The sequence below is a fragment of the Puntigrus tetrazona genome, chromosome 4 (assembly GCF_018831695.1).
Source record: "Puntigrus tetrazona isolate hp1 chromosome 4, ASM1883169v1, whole genome shotgun sequence".
NCBI lineage: Eukaryota > Metazoa > Chordata > Actinopteri > Cypriniformes > Cyprinidae > Puntigrus > Puntigrus tetrazona.
This window is the reverse complement of record NC_056702.1, coordinates 2,415,361-2,430,484: the sequence shown is the minus strand read 5'-3', so window position 1 is coordinate 2,430,484 and position 15,124 is coordinate 2,415,361. Positions and strand designations below refer to the sequence as shown.

The following is a 15,124-nucleotide window of genomic DNA, read 5'->3' as shown; positions in this document are numbered from 1 at the left end:
AGCCTTTGTACCGCTGCTCAAAGCAATGCACAAGTTTTACTCTACAAATAAGCTATGGATCAGTCCAAACCAGAGAGCAAAGTTTGAACTTGTATTGAGTGAGAATTCAATAAGCCACTGCATTTATCTACATTGTGAGGCTCAAACAACATTCCTGTCAAATGAACCTGAACCACTTCTAAAACCAAAATGGCAGTTTTATGTAATCATATACAATACTGTGCAAAGGTTTTAGGCAGGTGTAAAAAAAATGCTGCAAACAAAGAATCCTTTCAGAAATATAAATAATGCAGTGCCATCAGCTCAGAACTGGCAGAAACAAGTGGAACCCAGGTACAACCATCTACTGTAAAGAAGAAGTCTGGCCAGAAGTGGTCTTCATGAGTTTTAGCTCTTGTAAAAATCCATACCCCCGACGTGGGAACAAGGCTAAGCAACTCAAGTATGCATGAAAACATAGAAAGTGGGGTGCTGAAAAATTGCAGCAGGTGCTCTGGACTGAAGAGTCAAAACTTGAAATATTTGGCTGTAGAACAAGGCAGTTTGTTCGTCGAAGGGCTGGAGAGCGGTGCGATAATAAGTGTCTGCAGGCAACAGTGAAGCATGGTGGAGCTTCCTTGAATGTTTGGGGCTGCATTTCTGCAAATGGAGTTATGGCAAATGGAGATTTGGTCGGGATTAATGGTGTTCTCAATGCTGAGAAAATTGCTGGCTCCAAATTTATTCTGTAGCAGGACAATGACCACAAACATACGGCCAAAGTTATTAAGAACTATCTTCAGCGTAAAGAAGTACGAGAAGTACTGAAAGTGATGGCATGGCCCCCACAGAGCCTTGATCAACATCATTACATGACTACATGAAGAGACAGAAGGATCTCTTCATATGTTTGGTTTGATCAAGGGTGAGACTCCTTTTTTAAATCCTAAAATCTACTTGCTTAATGAAAAACACTGTTCCACAATCAGCAAGGATGTCCAACTAAGCGTAACAGCGCATGCTAAATGCAATACAAATAACAAAACGAACAGCCTAACTGGATCATATTATGCATAATCCTCTTTTTAATTGCACTGCTTTTATGTGTGAAATTGCACTTTTAATTAAATGTTTAATTAAACGCTGCTGAACATTTATGTAATATAAAATATGTCACCCAGGTTCAAGATTCTCTGATTTGTGTATGACATCAAAACGCACTTTCATGAACATATTTTCAATAATTCAATAATAACACCAAAAATATACGGTGTAAAAATAAATGATGCAGTGACAAAAAGGCCACCAATACAGATTAATCATGCTTCAGTGTAAAACAAAAATGTACTGTAGTCTAATGTTGTTGTTTCTTAGATACCGTCATGATATGAATTGCATATACATACGCAATTTTAATTAAGACTTTGGAATGGGTTGAATCAGATCGCCAACAAATTGTCACCCTACATTACATTAACTTTTAAAATATCTGGTTGAACAGTTATTTGACCCAGAATACTTTACAGTCACTGTCATTTATCTGGCATTGAGAAACATGAGGGACACGACCACCTTCTTACGCTCCATCTGTCCAAAGTGTGATCAAGCGGCAAACTGCTGACTCAGCTTAAGGCAACATCCTATTATAGCAGACTCAAAATAACTTGATTTTAGGTCCAGCTGTCACACCTACCTACAAACAGAAAAAAGGTTAAATCAAGCTAAACTCTCAGCCTGGCCAAGATGTTTTTTGCTGGTTTAGCTGATCAAAAATGATGAAAACATCTCTACAAACCATCAAAGCAGCCAAAGGAGACAAAAACTGAATGTTTTCTCACCAGGATGATCATAATCACCGATTAAGATTAGAAGACAGGTGATAAACTTACTGATACTTCTCTCTCAATTCCTGTCGTGGATGCCACAATACAGTTGTAAAAAGAAATGACCAGTGCATAATGCATTACTGCTATACTGCACGTTTGTCCACTGAGTGCTGCTAAAACACAGGTTCATGAAGTTATTGTAGGCATGTTGCAGCAGTGCAGCTCTGAAATATACTTAGACTGTTGCTAAAAATTAATGCTCATGTTGGAAATATGCTCTACAACAAAACCAACCCTAAACCTACCAGATGCAACCGAGCAATTTCAACTTTCTTTTACTCAGATTTGAACTGTTTTGTCAAACCGCTACCGAACAAACCTACCGTCTATGAAACCACATAGATACGAAGCTGGATATGTTTGATGCTAACATTCAAAAGCATCACATTACGCTTTATGAATCAAAACTCAGTAAATTTGTGTGAAAAGGAACTAAAGGTGTTGGAGTTTTACTGCCTCTAGTGTGCATTTCTTTTGGAAATTCCAGTGATATCTATTTGTCGGTACGTATTTCGTGTCCGCACCCAGATGCGTTTACAACCCCAGTCTCTTTCGTACCTTTTTTTCTGAGAGTGTAGGACAAGAGAAGATTGAACAACCTGATTGAAAGGATCGGTTGCCCTTGCACCCTACATCGTCACTGTCATTGACAGGCTATTGTGGGGCATCTGCGATCTGGCCACCCTCTTGCACTCCATCTGTCCGATGTGCACTCGAGCGGCCGGGCTGGGTTCTCGCACGCCAAACTGCTCACTCAGCTTAATTGATCTGACGATTCACGTTTGGAGCCAAGAGGAACAACTGCAACTCTGCCCAGGATTCATCCTAAGGGATCGATTTCATTTGCTTCCAATCTTTGATCGGTGAAAGTAATGGCTCGGACAGAGAGATGCATGCATGTAACCTCTGAATCTTAATCAAGCGGAAGATCACCGGTCAGTTCGAATAAACATCAGTGTATGGGACATTTCATCCCATTCTGAGACTTACTGTATGAACGTAATACGTTCTCACCAGAAGATCTCATCAATATTTCACTTATTTGATCATGGTGACTAATGCCTGCGTATGTTAGTATGTTAATAATTCTCTCTATTGGCTGTGATGGCCGCATTACAGTCGCATAACAGCCCACAGTCCCGTCGTGTAGCTTTAGCTTCAACAAACAGATTAATGTTGAATAGCAATTTCCTCGCAGTCACCTCGATTAATGAATCTCACCATCATTTCTGCAGCTCAGCGGTATTGAGCAGGTCAGATTATTAAAAAGCCATTTTAGCTATACACGAAGGTGATACGCGAGGTCACCGGCATGAAAAGAAACGTCTTAATGTTTAAGATCAAACGTGATGCGATTGTCTATTCAGAGAACGCACTGTGCAAAGACGTACAGGAGCCGAAGACAAGCCAAGTGTATATTTAGCTCATGTAGGCTGGAGCAGAAATTGCATTTTGTTACTTCAAGTCGCTTTTTCCTTTTTTGGTTCTGTCAGGGAAAATTTGCTGGGTGGCATGATTAATTCATGCTAAATGAAATGCTCAAATGTAATACACCAGAATGAGACACAGTGTCTCAAATGACATGGCGTAACATGCGCTTGAATCGTTTATGGAAAGATGCACAGCGGGTTTATTGACAAAGCCGCCAATTCCCGACAAAGACCGGCAGCATTCATCCACAGAGACTGACGAGACGTGGTTCAGATGAAAGATTGTCCTATTGAGATGGATGGGTTTTGGGTATCATGAGGTGTAGTGTTAGCGTTCAACAGGCGTTAATCAGCAACCTTTGCCTTGCTACTGAATGCTGATCAATTTAAGATTTGACTCTTTATTCTCCATCCCTGTCTTTTTCATTTGAAGCCTGACATGCTTCTTGATTTAGGCTGTGATGTGGCTGCCTCTCCAAACAGCCTCCTTATAAGACTCACTGCATCATATTGATTTCTGTGGGAATGAGATTTGTAGCGAGCACATCGCTCGTGCTGCTGATGCCGTGCTTGTCAGATGAAGGTGGTCATGAAGCAGGAAAAACCAATGGAAGGATGGCACTTGGTGAATCTGACCCCAATACCAGGAAAACGTAAATTAAGGTGGGCTGCGTATTGGCTGTAAGGCGGATAAGGTCTAATGCTAGTTCCAGACGGTAAACCCACAAAGCACCCACAGCCCATTCGCTGACTGTCTGAAGCATTTTGCACACAAAATTCGTAAGCACTGACTGAAATAAACGGTTACAATCTGAATTTCTATCACTATGCAACTTCCAAGAGTCGGAATACATCAGTACGCCTGGAGAAAAAGTCATTTTCCACTCAGTTACATAAGAATGACCATAATAAATAAAAACACAGAGGAAACTGTTTTTGAGGGCAAATCTAGTTGAAACATATGCCTTGTATGAAATATACCAAAAAATGCACATGAATTACTAATAATTATTCATGATTAAGTAATAGAATATTATCTATAGATATACATTTGATTGTAAACAACTTCATTATATATATATATATATATATATATATATATATATATATATATATATATATATATATACAGTATATATATATATATATATATATATATATATATATATATATATATATATATATATATATATATATATATATATATACAGTATATATATGTGTGTGTGTATGTATACAGTTCACACATGAAAAATAATAGTATAATCAGTGTTTACAATGAATAATTTTAGATAACTATAAGAATGACTGACACTTTCATCAACACTTCTCTGCTGACTTTTCTTTTCTTCCCTTTTTGTCAACTATTACACATCAGCTTTTCTTAAGACAAAAAACAAACAGCCCTTGACGTTACATTAGCAAAATTATCTGGTGAAGCTGACATGACCTTGCTGGTTAAACTGGTCAAGAACCCTATTTCAGACACCAGCATCCAAAAGCAGGCCAGGCCAGATGTTAAAGCACTACAAACAAGCCTAGTTAAACAATTTTCTCACACATTTTTCCTCTCTCAGTGTGTATTTGGCTTATGCATTGTGTGCATGGTCGAGCAGGACATACAATTAATTAGAGCAATTATCTTCTCTGGAAAACATTTAGTCAACATTCAACTCAAATTCAATCAGCCTGACTGAAGACGCTTGCTGCTCTTTTTTCATGCCATGGTGGTAAACGGAAGAGTGGTATTTATATTTTATATGGCTCTTTTTAATATGATGCTACATGCGGGTTGCCAGGTGGTGTGGAGGTGTACAGGTGTGCATAATTCATAAGGTTTTTTTCTCTCTTATTTTTCTTTGCGGAGGAGGAAGAGGTGGATGGAGTCGTGTGGCCCACAGAAAGTCCAGAAAGCACACGCATTGACAACTGCTATAGTCCAGCAACTTTAAAAGAGCAACATAGATTCATATGTGCATGCTTATTTGTGTTTGAGTGACTGAGGAAGCATTCAAACACATTGGATGGCGTAGACCTCTCAATTATGCATTCAACCGTCAGCGCTAATTAAAAAAAGCCCACGTCCCCTTTGTTACACTTATCTTGTTCCTTCAGAATTACATGGCCTATTTTTTGAAGAACGACCTCAATATTTCATTCAAAAAGGTGAATGTGGACTAATTGGGTGTATTTATAAAAGGCTACGACCCTTTAATGCACTCTGAGACCGTGCGCAGTCCTCTTTATTTCATCCTTTCTTCATACGTCTATATTATCATGTGCGCGCACGCTCGAGAAAGGCTCAAACCGCTAGCCCACACACGCAGACAGTCATACTAACCAGCTATTACTACAACTGCAAATGGTTTTGATGAGCGGTGGATGCAGCTGTGTACATTTACGCACAAAGAGGTCGTTTTAAAGCATCGATGAAAATTATGCGCAGGCTTAGAATAATACGAAATAGCTCATAAATAAGCATTTTTTTAAATAACACATTTTTAAAAAGTACAACATTTCATAAATGACACCTCGTCTTGAATAATACTACTACAGTATGCTGTAAATGCTATAATATATACAATAACACACAAACAGCAGCCTAATTGAACTAGTATTTGAGGTTCTGATAGAATTATTACAAATGAATTTATAGATTAAATGCAATCATTTGAAATTAAAGATGAAGTGTTATACTTATATTTTAGCATAATATAATATGTTACATGTATACGCATTTCGCCATTTATATTATTATATATTATGTGATATATAAACATTTAATATATAAACACAACATATTTTACATGGATGTAAACGAAAACTTTTATGTTGGATTAACTGTTTGACAGCACTTATATAAATAAATAAATAAATATATGGAATTATATATGCGATATCAGCCTGATGTGTTTAACATTTGGTATGGAGAACCATTATCAAATATGGTTTATCGAGTTTATTAAGCATTATCGAGTATTTCAGTTATACTTCACTGGGGTCATGCGCCAGCTGAAATGAATGAGAATAGCTTTCTCCAGGTATTACAGACCTCCTTGAAGTAGGTAGTAGACAGCTCAGGGAGCTCATAACTTCTCTCTCTCTCTCTCTCTTTTCATGCTTGCAGAAGTTTGTGTGGGAGGCAGCCTGCCTTGTATTTACCCAGTCAGGGAGCTCCTACCTACGCAGAACCCTTGGAGAGAAAATGCCACACTTCGCTAAGGTTCCATTTTCGGGGCTGATCATAAAGGGAGCGGGAGCGAGCCGCTTCACCTGCTTTGACTTCTCTGATTACTGTTCGCCACCATGTTAAAGCATGCGGAGAGATTTATGCTTTCTATTATAGAGGTTTTATTTATAATGCTTGATATTAAGCATTTTATCTTCAGCCGTAAAAATGAGAAATGATTATGACTGAAGCGTCTTATCCGCGGCGCTAAAGCTTGCCCATCGTCAAAATATGGAAACTGCTAAAATAAATAAATAATAATGAATGGTTTTTCTTCACAGTAACACTCAGCCCACAGGCGGAGACACTTAATCAATAATATCCACAAAACTTTTTAAATCCCAGGCTAGGGTTGGATCCTTTTGTTGTTGTTGTGCAGGTTATATATAGAGATATTTACACACACATCAAATAAACCTCACCCTAACCTATTAAGTAATTATGTATATCACAATACATCCAACACAGCCTACATTTCGATGCGCAATTTAAACGGGGATTTTTTTTTTACTTCGCCTTTGACCCGTCTGTGGTGCCGTAGTTCGGAGTGCGGAAGCATCATGGACATCGGGAAGCTAAAAACTCGTTGTCATACACAAATGTAAGAATAATTCAGTTTGCATGCGTTATGTTTGAACGAAGATGAATCGAATCGCAAGTCCGTCATTAATACTCACGTTTCGAAGTGTTATCGCGATATTGTAATGTCTTTCGAGTGTTTACAGTGATAAAGTTGAGTGTCTTGTCTGTGCTGTTTATGTGGCAGTTTCACATCTGACATCTATTAATCCTGAACTTTGGCATTGAAACGGATCGATCGACATAACTGTTATATCTTTTATGCAAACACAGTTGTCAAAAAAGCGTATGTCCGTTTAATTTCGCTCAACCATCAAACGCTTAAAACAACTCTCTTTCTGTCTTTTTATTTATATATATGTATATGCAGTTGACACCAGAGGCTAGTTGTAACACCTTTCAAAATTACGCTTGGGATGTTTTTTTGTTTCTTTTTAAAGTCAACTGTATACAGACAGTTATAGATTATTACAGATTATTATGTAAATGAAATATGCACATTTGTGTAATTGGACTTTAGAATTAAAAAAAAACTTTAGGTCTGATTTCACAGACAGGGCTTAGACTAAGCCAAGATTAGGCCTTGGTTCAATTAGGACATTTAAATAATTTTAATAAATGTGCTTAGAAAAAAATGAATAGTGAGCATCTTGAGACAGAACAAATATATTTTATACACTGATATATTTTTAGTTTCTTTCAGTTGAAACACCCCAGATTAGGATAAGACTTGTCTTTAAAGGGTTAGTTCACCAGTGTGAAATATTAAAGATGGATATAATGTCGCTTTGGATAAAAGAGTAAACGAGCAAAATTACTAAATGTGTATTTCATGCATGCATGATCAATATATCAATTATGTTTATGACTGTGTTTTTGTACTATTATTGATTTCAGTGGAATGTAGCAACACTATCTTTCCTAGTCTTGGAGGAGTCAGGCCTAATCCTCTGTGATTATACCCAAAAATGTCAGGCCAAGAGGAATCAGACAAGGGTGTGGACATGTGGTCCTCCCTTCGCTGTCTGGGGTATCTCTCCAGCTTCAATTTGCTGCTCGCCGTGTGCCTGGGAATGTACGTACGATGGGAACAGACTGCAGAACCCATGATTCTGGTCATCTTCATCTTGGGTTTGTTCGTATCAGCCATAGCCTGTATCCTCTACTACTACTTTTCGATGGAGTCGGCCAGTTTAAGCCTCTTCCACCTGTGGTTCGGCTTCCTGCAGGGACTCCTGTGCTTCCTGAACAGCCCGTCTCTGGAGAACAACATAAAGGAGCAGGTCACAAACTACCTGTTGCTGGGAAGCGTGGCTGTTCGGACGCTTTGGGCCTTAACAGAGCGTCTCTGTGGTAACGCTAAGTATAAACCAGTCGTTATCACCTCATCCGAGCTTCTAGAGCTCCTGGGATTTGGCGTCGCAAGCATCAGCTTGGTTTTCCACAAATCGCTGGCCATGATTGCTCTGACGTTATCGTTAACGGCCCTCATCGTGGACCTTCGCATGAAGTCGCCCTTGGCTCTCCCTAATCTAGCCTGCTTTGCTGTGATCACAGCCGTTACCTTTTTCCAGGCCTTGGAGATCCAAGCAAACCCTTTCGCGCTCAGCTGCTACCTGGGGCGGCTTATCTGCGAGCCTCTTCTGGACGTGTACTTCAGCAGCTTGACGGCGACAGAACGCTGGAAGCAGTTTCTCTCAGCCGGTCGTCTGTGGAGGAGATTTTCTCTGTTCCCGCTGGCATTCGTCGAGCTGTCGTTCTTTGTGGTCTGTGCCTTGAAGCTGGGTAACCTGAAAGTTTGGTACCTGGTCATCCCTGGCTTCTGCGTCTTTGGCCTTTTGTGGATCCTGTGCCACATGGTCTTCCTCGTCACGCTATGGTGCTTCCACACCAAGCTAAGCGAGAGTCAGAAGACGTGGGCGGCCCAGCGCTCGCAAACGCTCAATTTGGACAGGATCATGGCCTCCAGGGGCATGCGTCATTTCTGTCTCATCTCCGAACGGCTGGTGCTCTTCTGCCTGATGTCCACCATCATACTAGGGGCCGTCTCATGGCAGGTAAAGCATGTTAAATAATTCTTTCATATACATATCGCGAAGCCTGTTTGAAAATACCTGTCATTAACACTCTAACCACTTGGTTTTTAAGAATGATGTTGAATTGAACATTATGGCATCTTGAACTTACTGTCATGTCACCTCTGTGACTTTCTTTGGTACATATGATTAAAGACAAAACATTGGAACCCAGGCTTTTTTATGGTATGGGAAAAAGCTATTAAAAAACAATGTTGAAAATACTTTTCTTTGTGTCCCACTAACTATTTCAGAAACACAAATGCAGATATTTTGAAGGACTGGTTTTACCCATACAATAAAAGTAAATGTTTCCAAAACTGTTCGTTTAACATTCTTCAAAATATCTTATTTTGTGTTCTACATAGAATGAAATTAGGATGAGTAAACGATAACGTGAATGTCTCATACTTTTAAGCGAATAACATGCCATAATGTCGTATGTACACCAATAATTCATGTTAAAAGGAGACTTGATAAACCAGCCGTTGGGCCTTGGGCATAAGAGTCTCATTTAACCTTTATAGTAATCCATTTAAGATTTTATGTTAAGATATGAATGCTGTGATGATTCATTAGAAGCACGCTCAACTTTGCTAATGTTATCCAGAGTGTGAAGCAAATGCAATTTTCATTTTTTATAATAAATGTGATTTTTGCCTATAAAAACAGTATTCTGGTGAGTCAGAGGAACACTCAGACTGTAGTACCCTTTATTAAAATGAACAGGCCTGAGAACAAAAGGAATACTAGCATGCTACTCACTGAAGACTGCGCAGTGCCCTATTTTTAAAGAAAATTTTATGTGAAGCATTATGTAGCATCCAACATAAAAAAAAGTTGAATTTAAATTAAGATTCACATAACTTCATCACAATGCGTGTTTAATTTAGCATGTGGCATCTGACTGATTAAATAATGACCAATATAGAACACTTACAATTGAAGATAAAATCGAGTAAATTTCAATGTTGAAATGAATCTAAACAGCTAATGTAGCAATCTAGTACACTACTGCCAGCATTTAACTGTGGTTCTGTGATCATGTGCATGCATCAAGGTATGTATAATATAATGTGTTTTTAAACTTTGCCTTAAAGTTAGAGTGTGTTTGTTTGAATGTACCTTTTGAATCCACTTCAGAGTTGTTGATCACCAAGGCTTTCTCTCCATAGGTCACTAATGGACTCTTTATGAGTGTGTTTCTAGTGGTACTGCCACTGGAGTCTCTGGCTCATGGACTCTTCCATGAACTGGGAAACTGCTTGGGAGGCACCTGCATTGGATATGCAGTGGTAATTCCCACTTGCTACAGCAGGTAAATACACATACACATACACAACAGCATACAAAGACATTTTCATGGTCACAAGTACATTGGTAGAAATCAATACCATGCAGAAAGCTTCTTGTTGATGTTTTATATAACAAATTGATGCCTGAGTTTTTCTTACGAATCCATTTCTTAGAATCAGTTCACATGCATTTGCATGCAATCATCTAGCAGAGGCTTAAAGTGATGTGCAACTGAGAAATACAATACTTATAATTTATCATAAAGTAATAACTATTAGCAGCAAGGCTGAACTAATGTCCGCGTACAATGCTTATCTTATTTTGTTGCACTAAAAACAGTCTTCTCTGACCCTTATAATTGAACAGTTTTTCCTTTTGATAGCATATGCAAATATCTCCTATTTTGATTAGCCTTTATATACCAGCACAGTTCGCGCTGTTGTTCTTCAGGTTAAATCAAGTTGCTGTATATTGAATAGCTTTTGATATTTAAATCTGACCGTAGTTGCGATTTCTCTGTGATGACTACAAAGTATTTTAAAAAAGGCTTGTTTTGTTTGTGCATCTAAGTCAGGAAGATGATTAATAATCATGATTACACTATCAAGGGATAGTGCCCTGATCTTGCTCATCTTGAATGTGCATCTTGATCAGTTCTTTTAGAAATAGAAGAATGGAAAGACCATTCCACGGATTGGATCTTATGAACACATGCTAGCGTTAAATAAGCTCATAGCCTTTGATAAACTTGGTCTATTGCTGGTCCCGCTGGGGGAAGCATGTGCCATGCATACTGAGAGTGTGAGGGTGGGGTACAGGGCAGGCCTTCAGTCAGGTCGCTGATTATGATGTCGATTAGGATGCAGCTCCACAGCCTCTTCACGCTCAGTATTCCAGCACTCTTGGTGAAAAGGCTCAGTGTGGAGCGGGTGCATGAGGGGAATGTAGCAAGGTGTAATCTTCCATTTGATGGGTACAGATCATGTTTTTACCATGACGAGAGCCTCTTGGGAAGATGAGAGGGGAGGGAGGGAGGGATGAGAGAGAAATGCTCAGGTCGACAGGCTCGCCTTCAGCAGCAAGAGCTTGTTTTCATTCTTAGCAGATGCTGTGGTGCTGTTTCCTCTCACATTTAAAAGGAAAGAGCTCTGGCCATCATCCAAATTTTTAGACTGTTCACTCAAAAGAAATCATTTCAAGAGTTTATATGAACTGCGAACAATTTATTATCCCTTTTAATGAAAATCTTGTTTGTGTGTTCTGATAAATGCCTTGCGGCTAGTAAGCCTCTTGTGAAATGCCATTTCGGCTACAAAATTGCCTTTGATATTATTTGATGATATTATTTTTAAAATGCTGGGAGTGAGGAGCTGAACCAGGGATGCGCTGATCAGAAAAAAATAGGATCAAAAAGGAAAGCTACGAGATTGAGAGAAAAGGAAAGACGAGCTCAAAGAAGCGGTCATTTCCGCTTGAATAGCTCAGCACCTGCCTGGGTAGTTTTCATGGGTCACTGTGCCTTAGACTTGCCATTTCAGTCTCCAGCAAGCATGGGAAATAATCTTTGAACATTGACAACACAAAGAGCTAGTCTTGGTTTTGTAATCACAATCTTTGGGAAGCAAGGCTATGGGGAGGATCATAATGGTCTTGCTTTATAATTGTCGACCGTTCTTGGTGATATTTACAGTGGAAGCTTTGCTGTGGCAGAACGGGTTAGGTTGACCCTGCAAGGAGCTGATGAATAACTTACTTGAATTTTCTCCTTTTTCTTTTGTACCTTTTTCTGCATCTAACAATTTCTAAGCTTTTTAAAATCAACTCTTCATTGTGTTTATCTCTTCTTTTGTTGTACATGGGTCAATGCACACTCATAAGGTCAAGGTGACCCAGTTAGCACTTCAGAAGCATCAGCCTTTCTTTCACATTTCACCCATAATTTTATCCTCTTTTTCTCAATGGGACACAGCGCAGACGGACAGCCATTGCTGTTGCCTCCAGGGCAAGCGCAGGAATTGCACTCCACAGCTACTCTGAACGCTGTACAGCGACTCTTCTCCTACCACCTCATTCAGACCTTTGGATGTGACTACTCCACCAGTCTAAGCCTGGACACCCTGCAGGCCAAACTGCGCTCTTTTCTAGAGCTCTGCACCACAGAAGGCCCGCGGCATGACACCTACATCCTGTACTACAGTGGCCACACACTTCCCAGCGGAGACTGGACTCTGGCAGGTAAGAGCACAATTGACAGAGCTGGAATTATCTAAATTGTCTTGGATCTAAATTAAGGTTATGAATTGTAGCATGTATAGGTGGAAATGTATAGATGAAGACTGAAACTTAATTTATTTCTGTATGACAGGTGTTTGAATGCTAAAATCAATATAGCTTTTTTTGTAAAAGAGATTAAGGAATGAATGCTTTTATTTTGGCTGGGCTTCAACAATTTATCGTTCCGAAAGCTCTCCGAACTGTAAAAATATATCTTGGCTCAATCGCTCCACCATGCTTTATCTTCCTTTCTGTGTGTGCGTCCTGTAACTCAGTGAGGTATTAATCCTTTTGAGCGATATGGGATGTCACAGTCTCTGTCATACAGTTTGATCAGACCAGGTTTGGTGAGAAACAGCCAGGAATCCTTATTCAGTTTTTGAATGAGGTACTTGCAGAGCGTTATTTCACAGTCTTTCCCGCAGCGTGGCAAAATGTCAGATTTCTTACACCTTTTCTGTGTTGCTTGCACCGTCTCTCTCCATTTTCCCCTGCAGCAACAGCCCATCACATCTTGTCAGCACTTTCTGTATTTGTGAATGAGAATTTCTCAAATTCAAGGTGGTGCAATGATGATTGAATATTCGCGTTGTTTAAACTAGTCTAGATTTGCCAACTTTAGACTAGTGTTAAAGTAGTACTTTTTGCGTTAAAATACTGTCAGGATTTACTAAAGTTGTGCAGTGAAAAATTTTGGGCTGAAAAGACGTAGACATTTATATTTGAGCTGCTTATCCAGCTTATTCTGGCCTCTTGGACAAAAAAGAAGCAGCCTGCCTTTTCATTGATTGACAACCTTTCTTGTCCACAGGTGGCGATTGCTTGCGTCTGCAGCAGATCCTTGATATGTGGAAGGAACGGAACGCCAGCTTCTCTTCCCGCCTCATTCTGGTCCTGGACACTGAGAATTCTGCGACGTGGGTAAAGGCGGTGCGAAAGGTGGAAAAGATGTATGTAGCAGTACAAGGAGCCAAGATGAGCCCTGTACAGGATGCTGAAGCCCAGGAAGCCCCTCGATTGGGAGACTTCACCGCTGAGTGGGTGAAATACAACTGCGATCCTGACAGTGGCATACAGTGGTCCGAGAGGGGTCGGGTCATCTCCGCTATATATGGCGTGTCTAAACCCTGGAGTGACTATGCTCTCCACCTGCCCACCGGAAGCGATGTAGCCAAGCACTGGAAAACACACTTCCCCAAGGCCACATACCCACTGGTGGCTGTAGCGAACTGGTGCTGTGGACTTAACCTTCTTTGGCTATGTAGTGTGTGCTTGCGCTGCGTCAGGAGACTGAAACTTTCTTGGTTCCCTCCCAGTATACTAGATACAGGGCAAGGGATTAAACTAGTCCGATCATAGGCGACCAGTTGGTTTGCTTCTATACAAGGTACATATATCACAATTTATCTTTTCTATGCAATTTGTGGGATATCATTTTTTGACCGTTCAGATGCCTTTAACATATTACTTTACTCAGTTATAGATGGGAAACGTGGATCGCTCAGTCTTGCTTCTAAAGATCTACTTTCCTCTAGAGTTTAGAGTCACATCTAATTTTTTAAATCCCATAAATTTAAACCCCAAAAGACTTTCGATTGGAATATTAAGAAATATTAATACTTTAGGAAGTAGGTTGATCTTTAGGAACAGGATTGAGCCCCATTGCTATATGAAAGTTTCTTCAGTTTATCTATGTGCCATATATACAGAATATAGCCACTGTCTTATCTCATAAACAGCATTAAGGACTGTTAACGTCATGTGGCTGGTGTTAATTTATTAATTTTTAAAAGGGTTTTCCCGTGATTTGGGTAAAATGTTTATTGCAATGTATTCGGTCTCAGGCAAAGTCGGGCAAGAAATCAAATTGTATCTTTTAAAAGGTTACTTTTTTTTGACAAGCAGTAGAGCGGGGTTGGTTTAGTTGTTTTTCCAAGACCTCTACAAAAGCCATTGTTTAAACCATATTGTGCCATATTTTGTATTTTCTGTAGGGTTTTTGTGTTGAAGAGTTGACTTCATTAATTCTTTTTCAACAGATCAGTGTCCTTAAATAAAGACTTTAAAATTATTTGGTAAGTAGGTATTCTAGCATGTGCAGATACATCTTTTTAGTGATGATTAGAATAGCTTGTTCTGGCACTGCTGACTGTCTCATTGTCAAAATCATTATAGTGCAATGAAACATTCACTTCCAAAAAACTCCCACAATGCACAGTAACCTTGTACAGAAAATCTGTCTCTCTCAAGCCAAAAATTGATGTTAACTCCATATAGCACTGCACTTTTTGAAAGAAAATGAAACCAGAATGACTAGTTCTATTCCATTACAGTTCTTGAAATGCCAATGACATTTTAATTCACACAATTGAGTCA

The 15,124-nt window shown here is 39.4% G+C and overlaps 1 protein-coding gene across 1 annotated transcript; it reads left to right on the top strand.

Annotated features, from left to right (window-relative positions):
- The first annotated feature begins 7,021 nt into the window (after positions 1-7,021).
- tmem168a (transmembrane protein 168a) lies at positions 7,022-14,819 on the top strand. Its single transcript, XM_043237098.1, has 5 exons — positions 7,022-7,125; positions 8,001-9,160; positions 10,354-10,496; positions 12,444-12,709; positions 13,560-14,819. Exons 2-5 carry the CDS (start codon positions 8,072-8,074, stop codon positions 14,105-14,107), a joined length of 2,046 nt encoding a protein of 681 aa, XP_043093033.1. The 5' UTR covers positions 7,022-7,125; positions 8,001-8,071; the 3' UTR covers positions 14,108-14,819.
- Positions 14,820-15,124: the final 305 nt, after the last annotated feature.

What these genes read in the sequence shown, in the direction of transcription:
- tmem168a (XM_043237098.1), top strand. Translation starts at nt 8,072, where the DNA reads ATGTCAGGCCAAGAGGAATCAGACAAGGGTGTGGACATGTGGTCCTCC. An exon ending in ATTCCCACTTGCTACAGCAG is followed by an intron (nt 10,497 to 12,443) that starts GTAAATACACAT and finishes AATGGGACACAG; the next exon opens with CGCAGACGGACAGCCATTGC. An exon ending in CGGAGACTGGACTCTGGCAG is followed by an intron (nt 12,710 to 13,559) that starts GTAAGAGCACAA and finishes TCTTGTCCACAG; the next exon opens with GTGGCGATTGCTTGCGTCTG.